Source organism: Mobula hypostoma, chromosome 5 (assembly GCF_963921235.1).
Source record: "Mobula hypostoma chromosome 5, sMobHyp1.1, whole genome shotgun sequence".
Taxonomy (NCBI): domain Eukaryota; kingdom Metazoa; phylum Chordata; class Chondrichthyes; order Myliobatiformes; family Myliobatidae; genus Mobula; species Mobula hypostoma.
This window is the reverse complement of record NC_086101.1, coordinates 87,309,996-87,332,401: the sequence shown is the minus strand read 5'-3', so window position 1 is coordinate 87,332,401 and position 22,406 is coordinate 87,309,996. Positions and strand designations below refer to the sequence as shown.

The 22,406-nt window shown below is 40.2% G+C and overlaps 1 protein-coding gene across 3 annotated transcripts in view; it reads right to left on the bottom strand.

Moving 5' to 3' along the window:
• The window catches only part of LOC134346855 (low-density lipoprotein receptor-related protein 1-like), a 2,119,020-nt gene that overhangs the window by 726,179 nt on the left and 1,370,435 nt on the right, over positions 1-22,406 (bottom strand). For all 3 annotated transcript variants that reach the window (XM_063048628.1, XM_063048629.1, XM_063048630.1), the window contains 2 exons: positions 12,941-13,108; positions 5,779-5,961 (listed from right to left, as the gene is read on the bottom strand). In XM_063048628.1, the coding sequence (XP_062904698.1) occupies positions 5,779-5,961; positions 12,941-13,108 (351 nt within the window). The remainder of the gene's footprint in view (positions 1-5,778; positions 5,962-12,940; positions 13,109-22,406) is intronic.

Here is a 22,406-nt window from a genome sequence, read left to right as displayed (position 1 = left end):
ATCTGCCATTGATTTATTGTGATGATAGGCAAACTGCAGCGGGTCCAGGTCATTGCTGAGGAGTTGTTGTGCAGAATCGCTTTAATTACTTGGTCTGGTAAATTATATAAAATCATACTCAGAACCTTTCTTACTGCTGGCAGAATCAGTTCTTCTCCAATTGTATGAGGTTTCCAGGTTCAGCATGAGAAATAAGATGTTGTATGAAGCAAGCAAACCATTGCTATTTAGTCATAGTCATCGTCGTACTTTATTAATCCCGGGGGAAATTGGTTTTCGTTACAGTTGCTCCATAAATAATAAATAGTAATAGAACCATAAATAGTTAAATAGTAATATGTAAATTATGCCAGTAAATTATGAAATAAGTCCAGAACCAGCCTATTGGCTCAGGATGTCTGACTCTCCGAGGGAGGGGTTGTAAAGTTTGATGGCTACAGGCAGGAATGACTTCCTATGACGCTCAGTGCTGCATCTCGATGGAAAGAGTCTCTGGCTGAATGTACTCCTGTGCCCACCCAGTACATTATGTAGTGGATGGGAGACATTGTCCAAGATGGCATGCAACTTAGACAGCATCCTCTTTTCAGACACCACCGTGAGAGAGTCCAGTTCCATCCCCACGACATCACTGGCCTTAACGAATGAGTTTGTTGATTCTGTTGGTGTCTGCCACCCTCAGCCTGCTGCCCCAGCACACAACAGCAAACATGATAGCACTGGCCACCACAGACTCGTAGAACATCCTCAGCATCGTCCGGCAGATGTTAAAAGACCTCAGTTTCCTCAGGAGATAGAGACGGCTCTGGCCCTTCTTGTAGACAGCCTCAGTGTTCTTTGACCAGTCCAATTTATTGTCAATTCGTATCCCCAGGTATCTGTAATCCTCCACCATGTCCACACTGCCCCTCTGGATGGAAACAGGGGTCACCGGTACCTTAGCTCTCCTCAAGTCTACCACCAGCTCCTTAGTCTTTTTCACATTAAGCTGCAGATAATTCTGCTCACACCATGTGACAAAGTTTCCTACCGTAGCCCTGTACTCAACCTCATCTCCCTTGCTGATGCATCCAACTATGGCAGAGTCATCCGAAAACGTCTGAAGATGACAAGACTCCGTGCAGTGGTTGAAGTCCGAGGTGTAAATGGTGAAGAGAAATGGAGACAAGACAGTCCCCTGTGGAGCCCCAGTGCTGCTGATCATTCTGTCGGACACACAATGTTGCAAGCACACATACTGTAGTCTGCCAGTCAGGTAATCAAGAATCGATGATACCAGAGAATCATCCACCTGCATCGCTGTCAGCTTCTCCCCCAGCAGAGCAGGGCGGATGGTGTTGAACGCACTGAAGAAGTCAAAAAACATGACCCTCACAGTGCTCGCTGGCTTGTCCAGGTGGGCGTAGACACGGTTCAGCAGGAAGACGATGGCATCCTCAACTCCTAGTTGGGGCTGGTAGGCGAACTGGAGGGGATCTAAGTGTGGCCTGACCATAGGCCGGAGCAGCTCCAGAACAAGTTTCTCCAGGGTCTTCATGATGTGGGAGGTCAATGTCACCGGTCTGTAGTCATTGAGGCCGCTGGGGCGCGGCGTCTTCGGCACAGGGACGAGGCAGGACGTCTTCCACAATACAGGAATCCTCCGGAGCCTCAGGCTCAGGTTGAATACATGGCGAAGAACTCCACATAGCTGAGGGGCACAGGCTTTGAGCACCCTGGTACTGACACCATCCGGTCCTGCAGCCTTGCTTGGGTTGAGACGTTTCAGCTGTCTTCTCACCAGTAGAGCTGTGAAGCACACCGTGGTGGTTTCGTGTGGGGAAGTGGTATAGTCATGAGAACAGGGTGGGAGACTGTGAGGAGGGGTAGGAGAGGAGAGTGGAATATGTGTTGGTTGGGGGCCGACAACAGATGGCTCATGTGTGGGATGGGCAGGGGCCACAATGTCAAATCTGTTAAAGAACCGGTTAAGTTCGTTGGCCCTGTCCACACTGCCTTCCGCTCCTCTGTTGCTAGTTTGCCGGAACCCAGTGATGGTCCTCATCCCCCTCCAGACCTCTCTCATGTTGTTCTGCTGGAGTTTCCACTCAAGTTTCCTCCTGTACTTGTCTTTAGCCTCCCTGATCCTGGCTTTCAGGTCACTCTGTATTGCCCTAAGCTCCTCCCTATTTCCATCTCTAAGCGCCCTCTTTAGCGTTCAGGATGTCCTTAATGTCCTTTGTCACCCATGGCTTGTAATTTGAATAACAAAGGACAGTTCTCATCGGAACATTGCAGTCCACACAGAAGTTGATGTAATCAACTATTTGGTTGTGAAGTGCTGGTAAACATGTTTTGAAGTGGTTTCTGTTGTTGAAAGTTTTCATGAAGTGACTGAAAATAAGCCAAGTTTCTTTTTGCTTTATCAGAATGTATTATTTTCAAATGTTCTAGGAAACTGGATGGTTTCATTGCCTCCTTTCAAAAAATTTTTTTCTCACAACAGGCACATTGGCTGCTGTTGGTAGCTTAGTGCTGGTATAAATCCATATTTCAGATAGTCCATGCCACACAATACTGTCTAAATTTCCTTTTCATTTTACCTGCCTCTGCTGTTTTCGTTATAGATTAATGACCGTGGTCCATCGCCTGTTGTTCAAGTCCAACCTCAAACGTTGTGATCAATAAAGGGGAAAGTTATGATATCATCATAGGTCAGGTCAAAATCTGACACTCTGCCTAAAGGTACACAAAGTGGGGCAGCAATATGTCAATTGGGCCATTGGCTACAGAAAGTGGACAAGATCATTGGACAGGAAAACCATACCCTAATTCACAGGAAGCGCAACACTGCACAATTAGAGTATGGGAATTGTACTAGCTAACACTGTACTACAGTAGTGAATGGCAATAATGTGTGGGCTGGGCCCGGAAATAAAACGCTTTCTTGTCCTGGAGAAGGGTATCGGCCCAAAACATTGACTGTTTGTTCATTCCATAGATGCTGCCAGACCTGCTGAATTCCTCCACCATTTTGCATGTGTTGCTTTGGATTTCCAGCATCTGCAGAATTTCTCATGTTTACGATTTATTCAGTCCACATTTCTCATGGTATGCCAAACACAGAAGTATCACATTGCTTTTCAACAACCATAATGCACTGTGAGCAAAGTCTTAGAGAACAGTGATGAGGTGATCACATGATCATAGTAATCAATTATGAGGTACCGAGGATCAAATGCTTTTAATCTACTATTAATTTCTTAAATTAAACCTGTCATCCTTCAGCTGCCCCTTGCTACCAAGCATATCCCACTGCCCCCTTTATCATTATCACGACTTAGAAATTCCCACTGCCCCAAGGGGAGAGGGGGCAATATGGCCCTCTATGTGAGCCACTGATCTACTGTACATCATCCACAGACTATTTTTCATAGATACACCAACACAGCAGTGATGGTTAGTTGTACCTTGCTATGATTAACTGCATTCTTGTTGAAAAAATAACTACTTCAGATTTGGAATTCAGAAATAAAAACAAAATATGCAATAAATACTCAATATGTTAGGCAACATCTCCAGCAAGAAACAGTTAAAATTGAGGTCAAAGGCTTTTACTCAAAATGAAGAGAAGTTAAAAATGAAACATGATTTAGGTTGCAACATAGGAGGGGTGAAGACAAAAGAGTATCTATGATTGGATGGAGCCAATTTATTCTCTCTGCCTCTTCTCTGAAACTTAAAACATGTTTGATTTATAACTCATCCCGGTTGTGATCAGAGATCACCAGCCTGAAATGGTTAACTCTATCTCCACCCCACAGGTGCTGCCTGACCTGTAGAGTGTTTGTTTTTTTTTATAAATATTGCACAAACCATTCCAAAGTCTGGTTTGTTAACAACAATCCAGAGCACGTTACTAATTAGCATTCAAGGCCATCTCTTTCATTCAGTTCTGTCTGAGACATTGCCCTCAGACTCAGACCTATTCATCACCCTGATAGTTTTTTTAAAATCTGACAGTGTATAATAACCTTGTGACCCTGTATGACCCAAAAATGAACATCATATCCAATAACATTATTATCAGCCAATGATAAAGAAATTGCCAAGCTCTTCTGTGCACCTTCAGAGATTGAAAAGACTGCTTGAAGGTCAAGGCCTCAAGCTCAGCACTAAATCCAGAGTTGCCACAGAACAGCAATTCCTGTTCAACTCGATGCTTCAGAAACATGGATTCAAAGAGTGGCACCTCAAAGCATTGCAGAATATTGCTACCATTGACCTTGCATAATCTTCTAAATTCATTGGTCAGACAATCATCTGTTCTCAGGTCAATGTTCTTAACAGAGGGGTCCTACTTACCCCTGGTCATTTTCAATGAATAGGTTAAAACATCCTCATGTCTGGCACCAGACTCACAAGTCGAACAAAACTCTGAACTCTATCAGAGCAAGAGATTACTAAGAGAACAGAAAAAAAAATGTTTCTAAAGCCTCCTTAAAAATATGTATTACCCATACCCTCTGCTGTGGAAACTCTGGCATGTGACTGATCAAAACAGAGGAGCAGAAACATTCTATTTCTTTGTTGGGAGTATGTGGAAGCCTTGTGCTAACTGTAGAAAGTGCACTTCACTTTAACACTATCCACCCATCCACCTCCTTAAAACTCTTGTCCAACAGAGTCTGGAGTCCCTGACATTGCTCTTATCGATCATCTTAGAACTCATAGAGGTCAAGTGGAAACAAGTATTCCTCAACTCCAAGGAACCACCTCATAAGAACATAGAACATAATTTTGAACATAGAACATTACTGCACAATACAGGCATTTCAGCTTATGACTTATGCTGACTTACTAACCTACTCTAAGGTCAATCTAACCATTCCTTCCGACATGGCCCTCCATTTTTCTATCATCCATAAGCCTATCAAAGAGTTTCTTAAATGTCCCTAATGATCTGTCCCTACCACTACCCCTGTCAGCACGCTCCACACACCCACCACTGTGTGGAAAACTTACCCTTAACATCCTGCCCATATCTTCTTCCAATCATCTTAAAATTATGCCCCCTTGTATTAAGTCACTTCCTCCCTAGAAAATATGTCTCCTGCTGTTCACTTGCTTTCTGCCTCTTATCATCTAATACAGCTCTATCAAGTCATTTCTCATCCTCCTCTGCTCTAAAGAGAAAGGTCTGTTCAAACTATCCTCATAAGACATGTTCTCTGAACCAGGAAGCATCCTGGTAAATCTCCTCTGCATCCTCTTTAAAACTTGCATATCTTTCCTATAATGAGGCAACCAGAACTGAAGGCAAAACTCCAAATGTGGTCTAAACATGGTTTTAGAGAGCTGCAACATTACCTCATAGCTCTTCAACTCAACTGCAGACCAATGAACCAACGTCCTATAAGCCTTCTTAACAACCATATCAACTTGAGCAGCAACTTTGAGGGATCTATTGTGTGGATCCCAAGATCTCTTTGCTCCTCCAGAGTGCTAAGAATCACACCATTACCTCTGTATTCTACCTTCAAATTTAATCTTCTCTGGGTTGAACTGCATCTGCCACTGCTCTGCCCAGGCCAGCATCCTATCAATGTTCCATTGTAAACCTACACCAACCTTCGACACTTCCCACAACTCTACCAACCTTCAATCATAGAGCATAGAATATAGAAGATACAGCATAGGATGTAGAATATAGAACATAGCTGGGATTGTTTATCCAAAAATGCTACATTAAAGTAATTTATGATTGGTCCAGTGCAGACTCTAAGATATTAATCATACCTGTGTCTTTACATGTAAACTCAGAATGCGAGTCACATGTTCTTGTATTCCCTGCGCAGTTGTTTTCATCACTACCATCTTCACAGTCCCAGTCTCCATCGCAATGCCATCGCAGTGGAACACAATTACCATCCATATAACACTGAAATTGTTTTCGGTGACAAATACCTGGTGATCTAGTGGCTGGAAGGATAATAGAAACAATAACATTGTTAAAAAAAAGATGAATTTGCTTTGAAAACTGTATTAATTGCATTTTCTTAGTATCTACAACATTTGTATATCATTCATATTTCCCCAGAAAGCTTTTCCTTTCTCCCTTCAGTGAACACATTTGGTATTCTGTCAAACTGTTCTGCTTTAAATAGGAAAGCTATTTTAAAAGAGAATGATTCAGTAGTTGTTTGTGTAGGAGTTAAAATATTAACATGATTTATTTAAATCAAAATTAAACATACAGATGAAATAGCACAAATGTTAATTACAGGAAGTATTCTCACCCTTCACAATTCTTTGCAGTTTAAATGAATAACAAAGAGAGATCAGCAAACGTTGAAGGTAAAGCTGATCAACAGAAAGATATAATTTTAGTGGCAAATGGAAAATGGTGATTAGCAGGAAAAGACATAGTGAAGCATTTGAAGAATTTCAGAACAAGATAGGTAAGGCATAAACCAGGCAGACTTATATTTTTTAAAGGAGTGGTAGAGTGGCCTAAGCTAATATACCAGACAGTACGAACAAAATAACATTTTATTTAAAGCAGTCAAGGCTAGTTGTAGCAAGTCTCAGAGCAGGATTAAATTAATAGCAAAGAAAATTATACAAAGCGCAAAAGAGATTTGAAAACATTAATATAGGAAGCAAAGCAGAGGAACAAGAAATGATTGTATCTGAACTGAACCCAAAATCAGTTTCTAACTAGAAAAAGCCTTAATGATTCACCAGGAAAGAAAGTGTGCCTCATAAAGCCCCAAAGGAAAACGTTCCTGAGATACATAAGACATGACTGAAGTACTTGATGGGTATTTTTCAAGCACCTTCACAGAAGAAACTTTTTCAGGATATAAGAAGAGTATACTAATAGGAAATAAAGTTATGGGCAGTAAAATATAGTCCGAGAAGGTAAACTAAAAAAAAGTGGCTTCAACAAAAGTAACTTCCAATCCAAAAAGAATGCCCCTGTCTTTACTTAAAGAATGAATTAAGAGCAAAGCAGTGGCATTAATCTCACAAACATGAGAGAATCTGCAGATACTGGAGATCCAAAGCAACACACACAGAATGCTGGAGGAGCTCAGCAGGCCAGGCAGCATCTATGGAAAAGAGTGAACAGTTGACGTTTTGAGCCGAGACCATTCTTCAGGACATTGACATTGATCTCAATTGTTAAATGTTCACTGGATACAGGTTTGATGCTCTACCATTAAGTAAGGAATGGGTGAAATTCCAGACCAGTTAGTTTGACAATAATGGTGGGAAATTAATTTCAATTATCAGGATCAAATTAAACTTTTCATTTGAGCAAGTCTTGAATAATCAAGGAGTCTCACTTTAGATTCTTTGGATGAAAACTGCACTTGATTAATTAATAATGCTCCCTGCCAGTGACAACACAAGTAGATAATAATATAAGATTATGGAATACTTTCCTTCATCAGCTAGGATGTTCAGTATAAAAGTTGGGAAGTCATATTACAGCTGTATAAACTTTTTGTTGGAGTATATTTCGAATACTTAGTGTGCAGTCCAGGGAGGCGGAGGCTTTGGAGAGGATGCAGGATTATTCCCAGAATGCCATATAAGAGGTTATTAGCCAAATGAAGAGATTGGACAGTTCTCATAAGTGTTGGAGGCTAAAGGGCAAACTGATGGCATAGTCACGGTAGATAGTCAGAGCCTATTCTTTCCAGTGTTCAATACTAGAAGGCATGGGTTTAAAGGTGAGAGAGAGAATATTTAGAAGAGATTTACATAACAAGTTTTCTTTATACAGAGAGTGCAGGTGCCTGAAGCACGATGTCAGAGGAAGAGATGGAAGCAGATACTATAGGAATGCCTGATCAAGATTCAGCAGTTCACATGGTTTTACAAAAGACATTTAACAAAGCACCATGTAGAAGGTTTATGAAGAAAATAGAACCCAACAATTAATTGGTACGAAGAATATAAAGCTGGCCATGTTAACTCTGTGTGGACGTTGTTGTTATAAGCAGTGGTGTCTTCTTAAGTTTACATTTGAGTCCTGCAATTTCCATGATAATTTAGAGCTGGATGTAGGGAGAAACAATGATGCTGGTCATATCAGTGACACCTTCATTTCATGAACAAATAAAGATAGAAATCACGTTTGCTGCTGTACCAGATGGCACATTTTGCTAATGACATCCTTATGCAAGAACAGATATCTCATTCCTTAATGAGGTTCAGATTGAGAATTGCTTCAGGCATTTAGCTGAGAGCATTTCCTTCCTGCTCTTCCTTGTTACTCTTCCGACATCTTGCCCCGCTCCACATACCCTCTGTCTCTTTTATACCATTTTTTAATTTATTCTCATCGTAACTTACAGTAACTGTTTAATGTCTTGCACTGTAGTATTACCACAAAACAGATTTCATGACATACATCAGCGATAATAAACCTGATTCTGATTCTACTCTCCCAGTCATTTTCAAAGGAAAACCCTGTTAATGAAGTTATGTAGAGTCCCAATTTCAGCACCTGCTGCAATGCTCCTTGAATAATCCTCAACTTAAAACAACCAAAAGAAATTCTAGATACAGAAAATACAATTACATCACTAGAAAAAAAACCTCAAACATCAACCATCTGATGGATCTACCTTTTAATTGAAATTGGTGCTGTGGTCAAAACTGGGATTTCATCTGCTGTAATGGATATTCGCCCATTGTGACTAGGAAGCAGTGTCAATGGCAAATGGCACTGATGGCATAAAATTAACCATCTGTGATTTCTGAGTTCATCAATTACGTTGTTAGGATATTTCTATTGGTCACCTGCTACATATGAAATAACAATAACATTCCTATCTAGTCTGGGTTGACTTATCAAATAAATACACAAATATATCATTTACAAGTGCAAAGGGTTCCATAGCACCCAAAATTAGGAAGTACTGAATTAAAACACTATTCCTGATATGTATAACATATTATGAAACATAACAAAGAAATTTGAGTCCATGTACTTGAAATTTTAAAAGGTAGCAGAGGAGGCCCTGGTGTCTGAAAAAGCATATGGCATCTTGGGTTTAAAGAAGGAAGAACACAACACATACAGTTAGAGTGCTACAGAGGTGTATAGTGCAGAAACAGGCCCTTTGGCACATCATATACGTAAATGCTCATATGTTTACACTTATCCAAACAGGTTATTCTAGAACTTTACCACTGAATACCATTGAAACCTCAGCTGGATTTCTGCGGACAACTCTGATGTCAGGTCAAGAGCTTGGAAAATTTCAAGAGGTGTCATGATGGTTGACAACTTTTACTTAATGAGAGAAGCCAATGTGGCTATGAACATTCTATTTACAACTTGGAGATGCGCTTGTAAAGATTTTCAGAAGGATATGAGTTTTGAGAGGATAGCTGCAGAAAAAAATAATTCAATCTGGTCACTGTGTCCAAGCTAATGGCCGAGAGTTCGATATCCTCAACAAACGTAGCTGTTGGAGAAAGGAGAAGTTAGCTTTTCCACTCAGGATTTTCAGAACTGCTCCATCTGAAAAGGTGGTGCAAGTTGATTCCATCAATGGGATTTAGGTGGAGACCAGGGGTGCGGAGGAGTAATTGGATTACAGAATAAAAGGGAGAATGCTTGTGCAGGAATGACAACTCAGCAGGGGCATGAAAGGTTGCAAAGCCTCCCTCTGTGCTGGTGTTTCTGTGATTATGCGTTAAACCTTTTGCTGAAATAACTAACTTGCAATTTGGAGGAATACCTCAATGGACTACAAGGAAACTGTGAATAGTTCTAAAAGCAAGTATTCTTATATTTCTCAAGGCATATATAAGTAGTTATATTGGCTTCATAATTCTTAAACACTTTTGTCTATTAACACGTTTTTTTTTAAGTTGTATTTTGGAACAACAGAACGCTTCTTTATGGCTTTTATTAGTACCCTATAGACTCATTTCTCAGGCTATTAGAAAGAAATTTGGATAAAAAGTGGTTCAAATATAGTTTGAAGTTTTGACGCCAGCTGCATCATTATGTCTCAAATAACCCCCATCAATGACTGAACAAAGCAAGGAAACTAATTAAGCAGAACAACTCACTGGATTCAGCAAGATTGTCTTGTTCTGTGCAAACATAACAAACAACATAACCTTCGACGAGTTCACCCATGCATGAGTCTTCTTGAAATTCATTTCACTTTCATACAACTTTCTGGTCAATGGATCCAGGAAAATGAAGAATTATTCTGTAATATTTTGCAGATTGTGTGTATACCGGCTCTCCTATTATTCACAGCAAAGCTTCACCAACATAAAATTTGTCAGTACTTCTGAAAGAGGACTAAGAATTTTTTATTCAACCAGCTGGTTCCCAAAATGCTATTCAGCTATTTAATTGAAAATAAAATCTTCAGCATTGTAAATAAAATATTTCAAATATACTGTATTTTTATTTAAATAAGCTTAATTTTTGAGTTATTATATCCAGCAAAGTATGACTTTCTGAACTAATTCTTAGATTATGTTTTATAAAGAATTGACTCTTTATATTTTGATGACTATTAAGAAATTTTCAAGCACTCCAGAATGAATTTTTAATATTCAGGCATGATATCAGATATTTTCATTTGGCTGGCCAAGCATTAAACCTGGCATTGAGATTTTGCTGTGTGTTAAATAAAACTACCTGTTTATTATTATCTTCGATTTGAAAGGAAAAGAATACTAAGTGCTTTTTTTTATAATGGATGACTAACCTGTGACACCAATTTTACACTAAGGTACCAAACTCAAAATCTGCTTTAAAATTCCCAGGGTAGTGTTTAAATAATTCTGGAAGGAAACAAAACCCAATTTATACAGACGTGTTTTAACTGCTTTTTATTGGCTGTGGCCAAAGTAGAAGTAAGTTGTGATAATAACTGAGATAATGCAGTGTGGTCTGAGAGGTAAGACATTACACAGTTAAATGGATGAGAGTATATTAGCTATCAGAGGAGGATGGATAGATTTGGATTGTTTTCGCTGGGGTGCTGGATGCTCAAAGTTCAAAGTTCAAAGTGCATGAGGGAAATAGATAGAGTAGATTAAATCCCTTTCCCTGGCTAGAAATGTCAAACCTGAGAGAGCAAATGTTTAAGTTGAGAGGGAGAAAGTTTAAGTGAAATATGTAGGACAAATTTTTATTTCCACAGCAACACAAATAAAATGGTGGAGGAACCCAGCAGGTCAGGCAGCATCTATGGAAGTGAGTAAACAGTCAATGTTTTGGACTGAGACCCTTCATCAGGACTGCAAAGGAAGAGGGAAGGTGCCAGAATGAAAAGGGTGGGGAGGGGGAAGAGCCTAGCTGGAAGGTGATAGGTGAAGCTAGGAGGGTGGGAAAGGTCAAGGGGTGGAAAAGAAAGAATCTGCCAGGAGAGGAGAGAGAAGAAAGGAAAGGAGGAGGTAACCTAGGGGAAAGTAATAGGCAGGTGAGAAGAAGTGAAAGGTCAGAATGGGGAACAGAGGAATGGAGGAGGGAATTTGTTCACTGAATGAAGAAGTTGTTATCCATGCCATCAGGTTGGAGGGTACCCATACAGAATATAAGGAGTTGCTTGTCCACCCTGAGGGTGGCCTCATCCTGGCACAAGAGGAGGCCAAGGATCAACATGTTGGTCCAACAGAGAGTCCTGAGTGTCTGAAACGGACTGCTAGTGGTCACGTTGGAAGCAGAATGACCATTGTGTTTAAGAGGCATTTAGATACTTGAACATGAAGAGAATATGGTAGGATTTAGACAGATGGGCTTAGTTACATCCGGTATCATGACTGGCAAAGACATCATGGGCCAGATGACCTGTTTCTGTGCTACATTGTTCAACATTTTTTAAATGTCTCTGCACATGGTACCGAATGCATTTTACAATATTAATATATTTAGGCCAGGAACAATGCCAAGATAGTGTTGAGAATCAGTTTGTAAGTTATCTGTACAACCAGATATGGTATTACGTCTAATTTTTTTAATCATAATTTCTTCTCTATTTTGGACGTTTAGGATGAATAGAAAATTAGATAATATAAGAAAACCTTTTGGTCATTTGCAAGTTCAGCATTCCTAAGTTATTAATGTTTTCATTCATTGTATAAAATGTAGAAGTATTCGGCTTATACATTTTGCTGAAACACTGAATATAAGCATGGGTACTGGCATGAGTTCATCATACAAATGCTGGAATTATTGTAATTTTTGAAAGGATGCATTGTGTTCGTTAGAAATTGTACCTTTCCATGTGTACAATATTATGGAAGTTGATCTGGTGAAAGAGGACATAAAATGACTTTCAAATGGAATAAATATCATTTGTTCTTTCCTGCATTTAATCCAAGCTGGAGGGATATATCAAAAGCTGATTTGAATAAGATTTCATATGGCATACTTAGTAGCTGGTGTGTTGCAAAAAAAAAAACCTTCATCTCCATTCTGATGTTTGCAATCACATTGAAGTTAAATGGGATGGTTTACATTGTATTATTTATACCCTTGGGCATTTTTGAAGACAAGATCCAGACCCCTGTAATTAGTCAAGCACTGGAGCTGATTCAATGTTTCATTGTGACAACTTTTTATACATAAATGCTTGTATTAATGGTACAGAATTATATATTTACATATGTATCTAGAATGAGCCAAATGATTTTAAAGCAGGAATATACTGTATGCCACCAATACTTTGATATTCCAAAAAATATCTTGCAAAATACCTAAGCATATATGCAAGTAAAAAAATCTATTTGTGTTGCTTTTGTTGCTAACATTATCTTTTTTTTTCCCAGTGCATCTCAAATGAAATATAGTACAGCAACTTTGGAGATGGAAAATAACATGACTACAATGAATATGTTTGCATATTTCAGTACTTCTCCAGATAACGCAGCTTTTGAAATATAAAATCCTTGCTACACAGGCACAGACCTGGTTCAGAACAGTTAGCATTGGTTTCATCACTGAAATCACCGCAGTCATTATCTCCATCACAGGTCCAGTGCTCAGGAACACAACGGCGATTGTCACATTTGAACTGTGCGTCAGAACAGGAAGGAGAACAGCCTGCCTCATCACTACCATCCCCACAGTCATCATCTGTAACAAAAACAACATAATTAAAACATCACATACAAAAAGCCTAAAACATTGATTGTAGAGTGTTTTTTAAAAATCCGACAGAGGTTTCACAGAAACAAACATACTCCAAACTTGTCCAGGTTAATTTAAACTCTAATAGAAATGTAGTGTTAGCAAAATATTTGATTGTATCTGATGCTGACGTTACGTACTATCAGCAATGTTTTATAATTTAGGATCTTTGTGGGATTTCTAAAAATATAGTGGATGTCCAAATATGATTGAGTAACTCAGCTGAGGTTCAAATGTATAACCTCTTGGACTGTTCAAAGTTCAAAGTAACTTTATTACCAAAGTACATATATATCACCATATTCAACCCTGAGGTTCATTTTCTTACAGACATACTCAACAAATCCATAATACAATCATAACTATAATAGACTCAATGAAAGATCGCACCAACTTGGGCATTTTACCAGCATGCAAAAGATGACAAAGTGTGCAAATACAAAAAGAAAGAAATAATAATAATAAATAATAAACAATAAAAATCAAGAAAGTGAGATGAAGAGAACTTGAAAGTGAGTCCATGGGTTTTGGCAACATTTCAATGATGGGACAAGTGAAGCTGAGAGAAGTTATCCCGTTGGTTCAAGGGCCTGATGGTTGACTATTCCTGAACCTGGTGCTGTGCGTCCTGGAGCTCCTGTACTTCTTCCAGATGGCAGCAGTGAGAAGAGAGTATGTGATAATGTAAGCTGTCAGGGTACTAAAATTTCCAAGCAGAATCCAAATGATTAAGGTTTTTTTTTGCTGTATCTTTATATTTCAAAACCTCTTCTTTTTTGGATCAGCAGCAAGAAATGCAGTGGATATCAGGATAGAGCTGCAGCAAAAACTCACCTGGATGCTACAGTCGGATTATAAATGTGAAACTGGTTTCTGTTTATTTGGTATATCGTTGCACATCTTTGAAAAATAAAACAATGGAGAATTATAACAAAAACCAGAGTGATGATAGAGTGGTTGATTGTTTTAGTCTGATGATAAAGAAAGCTTGGGGCAGTGCTGATATGGATAAAATCTCACCTCTGATGTAATATCTTGTAGAATTAATTAACTATGTAATTTAAACATGAAAATGCTCCAAAAATACCCATAGTATGAAAACCTACAATCCAAATTAATCTAAAACTATGAGATGACGGGATAGGAAATGTGTTGCTCTTGCATTAAAAGGGACCTTGTAACACATGGTGTTCCTGGAAACATCAATGTCCAAGAATGGAAAAGGCTACAGAAAGTGATGGATACAGCCCAGTTCATGACAGGCAAAGCCCTCCCCACAGCTGAGCACACTTACAAGAATCACTGCCAGGAAAATAGCAGCATCCATCATCAAAGAACCGTACCATTTAGGTTATGCCTTTTCTTGCTACTTCCATCAGAGCAGGAGGTTTAAAAGCCTTAGGTCTCAATCCATCAGCTCAGGAGAAGTTATTACCCTACAACCATCAGGGTCCTGAATAAATGTGGATAACTTCATTCACCAGTATACTGAACTGATTCTATAACCGAAAGACTCACTTTCAATGACTCTTTACTACCCATGTTCTCAGTAATTGTTATTTGCACAGCCTGTCTTCTTCCGCACATTGGTGCTTCTTGTCTTTGTCTGTTCATATATGGCTTTTCATAAAATTCATTCTATTTCTATATTTTCCTGTGAGTGCCTGCTAAACTCAGTATCAGGGTTGTGTATGATAACATTTACGTACTTGGACAGTAAATTTACTTTTAACTTTAACTAGATTAGAGGGCATGTGCTGCTTGGAGAAAATGGACAGTCTTGGGTTGTTTTCTCTGGAGCAGCAGAGGCTGAAGGGAGATCTGTTGGAAGTGTATAAGATTATAAAAGCAAAGATAAAGTAGGTAGTCAGTAACTTCTTTTCCAGGGTTATACTTTCTAACACCAGAGGCCATGCATCTGGGACAATCAAAGGAAATATGTGGGACATGGATTTTTTTTTAATTTTTATGCAGAGAGAGTAGCGTTTGCCGGGATGTGCTGCCTGGGGTGGAGTTGGAGGCAAATATGATAAAAGTGTAAAGCTGTTCAAGACGTTTTTAGAAAGGTACATGAATTTGCAGAATAGTGAAGGATATGGACAGAAGAAATTAGTTTAGATGTGTTGAGGAGCTACAGTGAGCTTTAAGTGTGTGAAGCAACGGGGAAAGGAAACATTAATTGGGCATTTTGGTTCAGGAGACAGCTTCACTGCCTGGAATAAATACTTTAGAACTGACAGTGATCAGGGAGGCTGTGAGTGAGCGCCAGGTATGGGCAGGGAAGACAGTATGATAGCAGTGTGAGACTTAGGAGAATATTTATTTCTGTACCTATTTAGAGATGATAGGTTCAAGTTCAAGTCTGTTGTCATCTCAACTGTATACATACATACTACCAAACGAAACAATGCTCCTCCGGACCAAGGCGCAGAACACACATAAAACACATGAAGTAATATTGTCAAACAAATAAATTAACAAATAATAAGGTACATTTACAAGTTAAAAAATAAGCAGTGTAACAGTATAACACTACTGGCACTTTATACTGTATGTGGAGAGAACTGGTTGGTTGCAGGGACTTCAGTAGTCCTGGGGGAAGAAGCTGTTTCCCAGCCTAGTTATACTTTAATGCTACAATACGTCCTTCCTGAGGGGGTCAACGAGATTGATGGAGGATGGAAGTGATCATTGACAATGCTGAGGGCACTGCTTATGCAGTACTCCTGATAAGTATATCAGATGGGTGAAAGAGAGAACCCAATAATCCTCTTAGCAGGCCTCAATCGTTTGTAGGTTCTTGTGGGCAAATGCCTTTGCAATTCCCAAACCAGAAGGTGGTGCAGCTGGGCAGGACAATCTCAGTGGTGCTCCTGTTAACATTGGTTAGAATAGGGGAAGGGAGGGGGAGCCTCTTTAGTTTCAATCTCCTCAGGAATCGGAGATGCTCCTGTACTTTTTTGACTTAAGAGGTGGTGCTGAGAGACCAGGTAAGGTTGTCCATTATGTGTGCTCCCAGAAACTTGATGCTTCGAATTCTCTCCATAGAGGAGCCATTTATATGCAGAGAGGAACTATCAGCCTGCACCTTCCTAAAGTATGGTAACATGCTGCTCTGACCCAACATGCCGACATTGCCCAGTTGCACCGAGGTGACTAATTACCCAACTAACCTGTATGCCTTTGGAATATGGGAGGAAACCAGAGCACACGGTGCAAACTCACACGATAATGGGGAGAAAATACTAACTCCGTACAGATAATGGCAGATGTGAAGCCGAGTCCCTGGCACTTTAACAGTATTACACTAACCTGTGCTACTGTGACGCAAATGCAAATAATGAAGGCAACTGAGAACAGGAAAGCATTAGACCATAGAACAGAAAATCTTAGGAAAAGGCTCTTCACCTCACAAAGTTGTGCTGGACTAAAAGCTCAACTAAACTAATGCCTATCTACACAATGTCCATACCATTCCATTTCCTGCACGTTCATGTGCCTGTCTCAGGACTTTTTGAATGCCTCAATCATATATGCCTCCACCATCATCCCTGGCCTGCACCACTCACTGTACAAAATATTTGCCCCACACGTCCCCTTTGAACTTATCCCCTCTCACCTGAAATGCACGCCCTCTGGCATTAGACATTGGGGAGAAAAGATAATGGCTGTCTCCTCATTAAAGTTGGGAGAGTGAAACATAGAAACATAGAAATTTACAGCACGTTACAGGCCCTTCAGTCCACAATGTTGTGCCAACCATGTAACCTACTCTAGAAACTGCCTAGGATTTCCGTAGTGCATAGTCCTCTATTTTTCTAAGCTCTATGTACCTATCTAAGAGTCTCTTAAAAGACCCTATGTTATCCAGCCTCTACCACCATTGCTGGCAGTGTATTCCATGCACCCATCACTCTCTCTCTGGAAAACTTAACTCTGACATCCCCCTTATACCTATTTCCAAGCACCTTTAAAGTATGCTCCCTTGTGTTAGCCACTTCAGCCGCGGGAAAAAGCCTCTGGCTATGCACACGATCAATGCCTCTCATCATCTTATGTACCTCTATCTGGTCACCTCTCATTGTCTGTCACTCCAAGGAGAAAAGACCAAGTTCACTCAAACTATTCTCATAAGGCATGCTCTCCAATCCAGGCAACATCCTTGTAAATCTCCTCTGCACTCTCTCTATAGTATCCATATACTTCACGTAGTGAGGTGACCAGAACTGAATATGACCAGAAAGGAAATTAGCTGTAGTAGATAAAAATATTGTCAGGGGCATCCATACTATCCTTTGCAACCAGGATCAAGTGTCTCAAAGGTTATATAATTTACCCTGTGATAGGCTGGGTGACATCTTGTATGGACCGGATAACAGAATGGGTGGGCAAGGATACCACTATGGTCCACATAGGTACTAAAAACACAAGATATGAATAGTGTACTGTTGAGAGTTTGAGCAGCTAGGGAAGAAATTAAAGAGCAATTCAGCAAAGGTAATAAATACTAGATTATTGTCTGTGCTATAGGCAAATTTGCACAGATTTACAACATCTGGGGAATTGGTGTAGGTGTAATAGAGAAATAGTTTTTAATTTGAGAGGAAGTAGCTTCATTACGAGAGATGGAGAGAACTGTTTTGTTGAGATTGACCCTATCTGAATCATGTTATGATGGGGGAGGGGGAAAGAGAGACAGAAGAGGGACAGAAATGAGAGAAAAATGTGATCACAATAATGGTTCTAGTACTGTGGTTAGAGTGGAAGGTTATGGAGGAGAGAAATCCAGAATATTAAAGAGAAAAACAGAGGGAACTCAGAAAACTGAATGGGGCCCATCATCATTATCATCATCACATGCCGTGTATGACGTGGGAGATCATGGTCTATCCATAACTATGACAGTTCTTGGCAATTTTTTCTCTAGGAGTGGTTTGCTATTGCTTTCTCCTGGGCAGTATCTTTACAAGATGGGTGACCCCAGCCTTTATCAACAGTTTTCAGAGATTGTCAGTGGTTGCATAACCAGGACTTGTGATATGCACCAGCTGTTCATATGACCATCCTCCATCTGTTCCCATGGCTTCACATGACTCTGATCCGGAAGAGGCAGGGAGGTGGCGCGGTTAAGCAGGTGCCATACCTCGCCCAAGGGTGGCCTGCAGGCTAGTAGAGGGAAGTATTGCCTTACATCTCCTTTGGCAGAGACGTATCTTCACCTCACCACCCAAATGGGATACAGATACACAAATTCTATAGTGACAGACAGAGCATAATAGCAAAAGATTGTACTAACAACAGGGTCAAAGTAAGAAAAACATTGGTGATAAGATAAATCAAGCATAATATAAAAACTGTTGACATGTTAGCATAGAATCCATAGAAACCATAGAAAAACTACAGCACAAAAACAGGCCTTTTGGCCCTTCTTGGCTGTGCTGAACCATTTTCTACCTAGTCCCACTGACCTGCACACGGACCATATCCCTCCATACACCTCCCATCCATGTATCTGTCCAATTTATTCTTAATTGTTAAAAAAGAACCCTTATTTACCACCTTGTCTGGCAGCTCATTCCACACTCCCACCACTCTCTGTGTGAAGAAGCCCCCCCTAATGTTCCCTATAAACTTTTTCCCCTTCACCCTTAACCCATGTCCTCTAGTTTTTTTTCTTCCCTTGCCTCAGTGGAAAAAGCCTGCTTGCATTCACCCTATCTATACCCATCATAATTTTATATACCTCTATCAAATCTCCCCTCATTCTTCTACGCTCCAGGGAATAAAGTCCTAACCTATTCAACCTTTCTCTGTAACTGGGTTTTTCAAGTCTCGGAAACATCCTTGTAAACCTTCTCTGCACTCTTTCAACCTTGTTAATATCCTTCCTGTAATTTGGTGACCAAAACTGAACACAATACTCCAGATTCGGCCTCAACAATGCCTTATACAACCTCATCATAACATTCCAGCTCTTATACTCAATACTTTGATTAATAAAGGCCAATGTACCAAAAGCTCTCTTTATGAGCCTATCTACCTGTGACGCCACTTTTAGGGAATTTTGTATCTGTATTCCCAGATGCCTCTGTTCTACTGCACTCCTCAGTGCCTTACCATTTACCCTGTATGTTCTACCTTGGTTTGTCCTGCCAAAGTGCAATACCTCACACTTGTCTGTATTAAACTCCATCTGCCATTTTTCAGCCCATTTTTCCAACCGATCCAAATCTCTCTGCAAGCTTTGAAAACCTTCCTCACTGTCCACTACACCTCCAATCTTTGTATCATCAGCAAATTTGCTGATCCAGTTTACCACTTTATCATCTAGATCATTGATATAGATGACAAATAACAATGGACCCGGCACTGATCCCTGTGACACACCACTAGTCATAGGCCTCCACTCTGAGAAGCAATCCTCTACTACCACTCTTCGGCTTCTTTCATTGAGCCAATGTCTAATCCAATTTACCACCTCTCCATGTATACCTAGCGACTGAATTTTCCTAACTAACCTCGCATGCGGGACCTTGTCAAATGCCTTACTGAAGTCCATGCAGACAACATCCACTGCCTTCTCTTCATCCACATTCCTGGTAACCTGCTTGAAAAACTCCAATAGATTGGTCAAACATGACCTACCACGCACAAAGCTGTGTTGATTCTCCCTAATAAGTCCCTGTCTATCCAAATGCTTGTAGATTCTGTCTCTTAGTACTCCCTCCAAAAACTTACCCACTACTGACGTCAAACTTACCAGCCTATAATTTCCCGGATTAATTTACAATCTTTTTTTAAACAACGGAACAACATAAGCCATTCTCCAATCCTCCGGCATCTCACCAGTAGACACCAACATTTTAAATATATCTGCCAAGGCCCATGCAATTTCAACACTAGTCTCCTTCAAGGTCCGAGGGAATACCCTGTCAGGTCCTGGGGATTTATCCACTTTAATTTGCCTCGAGATAGCAAGCACCTCCTCCTTTTCAATCTGTACAGTTTCCATGATCTCACTACTTGTTTCCCTTAATTCCATAGACTTCATGCCAGTTTCCTTCATAAATACAGATGCCAAAAAAAAACCCACTTAAGACCTCACCCATTTCTTTTGGTTCCACACATAGCTGACTGCCCTGATCTTCAAGAGGACCAATTTTATCCCTTACAATCCTTTTACTCTTAATATACTTGTAAAAGCTCATTGGATTATCCTTCACTTTGACTGCCAAGGCAACCTCATGTCTGCTTTTAGCCCTCCTGATTTTCTTCTTAAGTATTTTCTTGCACTTTTTATACTCCTCAAGCACCTTATTTACTCCTTGTTTCCCATACATGTCATACAACTCTCTCTTCTTCTTTATCAGAGTTGCAATATCCCTTGAGAACCAAAGTTCCTTATTCCTATTCACTTTGCCTTTAATCCTGACAGGAACATACAAGCTGTGCACTCTCAAAATTTCTCCTTTGAAGGCATCCCATTTACCGATCACATCCTTGCCAGAGAACAACCTATCCCAATCCACACTTTTTAGATCCTTTCTCATTTCCTCAAATTTGGCCTTCTTCCAGTTTAGAACCTCAGCCCTAGGACAAGATCTATGTTTATCCATGATCAAGTTGAAACTAATGGTGTTATGATCACTGGAACCAAAGTGCTCCCCTACGCATACTTCCGTCACTTGTCCTAACTCGTTTCCTAATAGAAGATCTAATATTGCATCCACTCTAGTTGGTACTTCTATATATTGATTTAGAAAACTTTCCTGAACACATTTTACAATCTCTAACCCATCTAGACCCCTAACAGTATGGGAGTCCCAATCAATATGTGGAAAATTAAAATCCCTTTCCACCACAACTTCATGTTTCCTGCAGTTGCCTGCTATCTCTCTTCAGATTTGCTCCTCCAATTCTCGCTGACTATTGGGTGTTTTATAATACAACCCCACTAATGTGGCCATACCTTCCCTGTTTCTCAGCTCCACCCATAAGGACTCAGTAGACAAGCCCTCTAATCTGTCCTGCCTGAGCACTGCTGTAACATTTTTCCTGACAATCAATGCTGCCCCCCCACCTTTCATTCCTCTGCCTCTATCACATCTGAAACATCAGAACCCTGGAATATTAAGCTGCCAGTCCTGCCCCTCCTGTAGCCAAGTTTCACTAATTGCTATAACGTCATAATTCCACGTGTCAACCCACGCCCTCAACTCATTTGCCTTCCCCGCAATACTCCTAGCATTGAAATATATACACCTCAGAAGATTTTTACCACCACTCACAACCTTTCTATTTGCGACTTTGCTTGAACTTTTAACATAATTTATTTTCACCCCAGATGCACTGTCAGCTCTGGCACTCTGGTTCCCATCCCCCTGCAAATCTAGTTTAAAGCCTCCGCAATAGCACTAACAAACCTCCCTGAAAGGATATCTCTCCCCTTGTAGTTTAAGTGTAACTCGTCTCTCTCATACAGGTCCCACCTGCCCCAGAAGAGGTCCCAATGATCCTGAAATCTGAAACTCTGCCCCCTACACCAGTTCCTCAGCCACTTGTTCATCCTCCAGAGCATCCTAATCTTGTCTAAAAGTCTAAAAGAGCATGTCTAAAAGTGTTAAAAAGACAAACCTAAGCATCATTATAAGGTAGATGTGATTCAATATTTAGGAAGAACGGGCAAAATGGGAAAACAGGTAAGAAGGTGTTGCCAGTAGAAAATGAAAATGAAAAAACAGTGAGAAAATATATTGGCACAGTAAACTGAGATGTAGGATCAGTCAGTGTGGAGTCAAGAAGTACCAGAGAGTAGAAAGCATGCATGGGATTGGTTGGTACGCCTACAAATAGTATGAGGGACAGCATCACACTGGAAATTGAAAATGAGTTTTAGAAGGGTAGTACAATAAAAATGACTTTAATCTACCTCATATGGACTGACCAAAGAAATATGCAATTAAACTATGGAAGATGTAGAAGGAGGAAGGGCTTAAGACTTATGGATCATTGGGTCCTCTTCCACTGAAGGTGGGGCTTGCACAAACAAGACAGTCTGTACCTGAACTGCAGGGAAACAAATAATCGTTGCTGGCTGGTTTTCCAGTAATACCCCCGTAATAACATTTGAACTAGAGAGGCTGGGGATGTGAACCACAGTAGCAAGGTAACAGGTAGTAGGATTGAGGGTAAGAGACATGGTATGATCAGTAAGACTGAAAGGAAACTCAACAAGCCGCAGGCT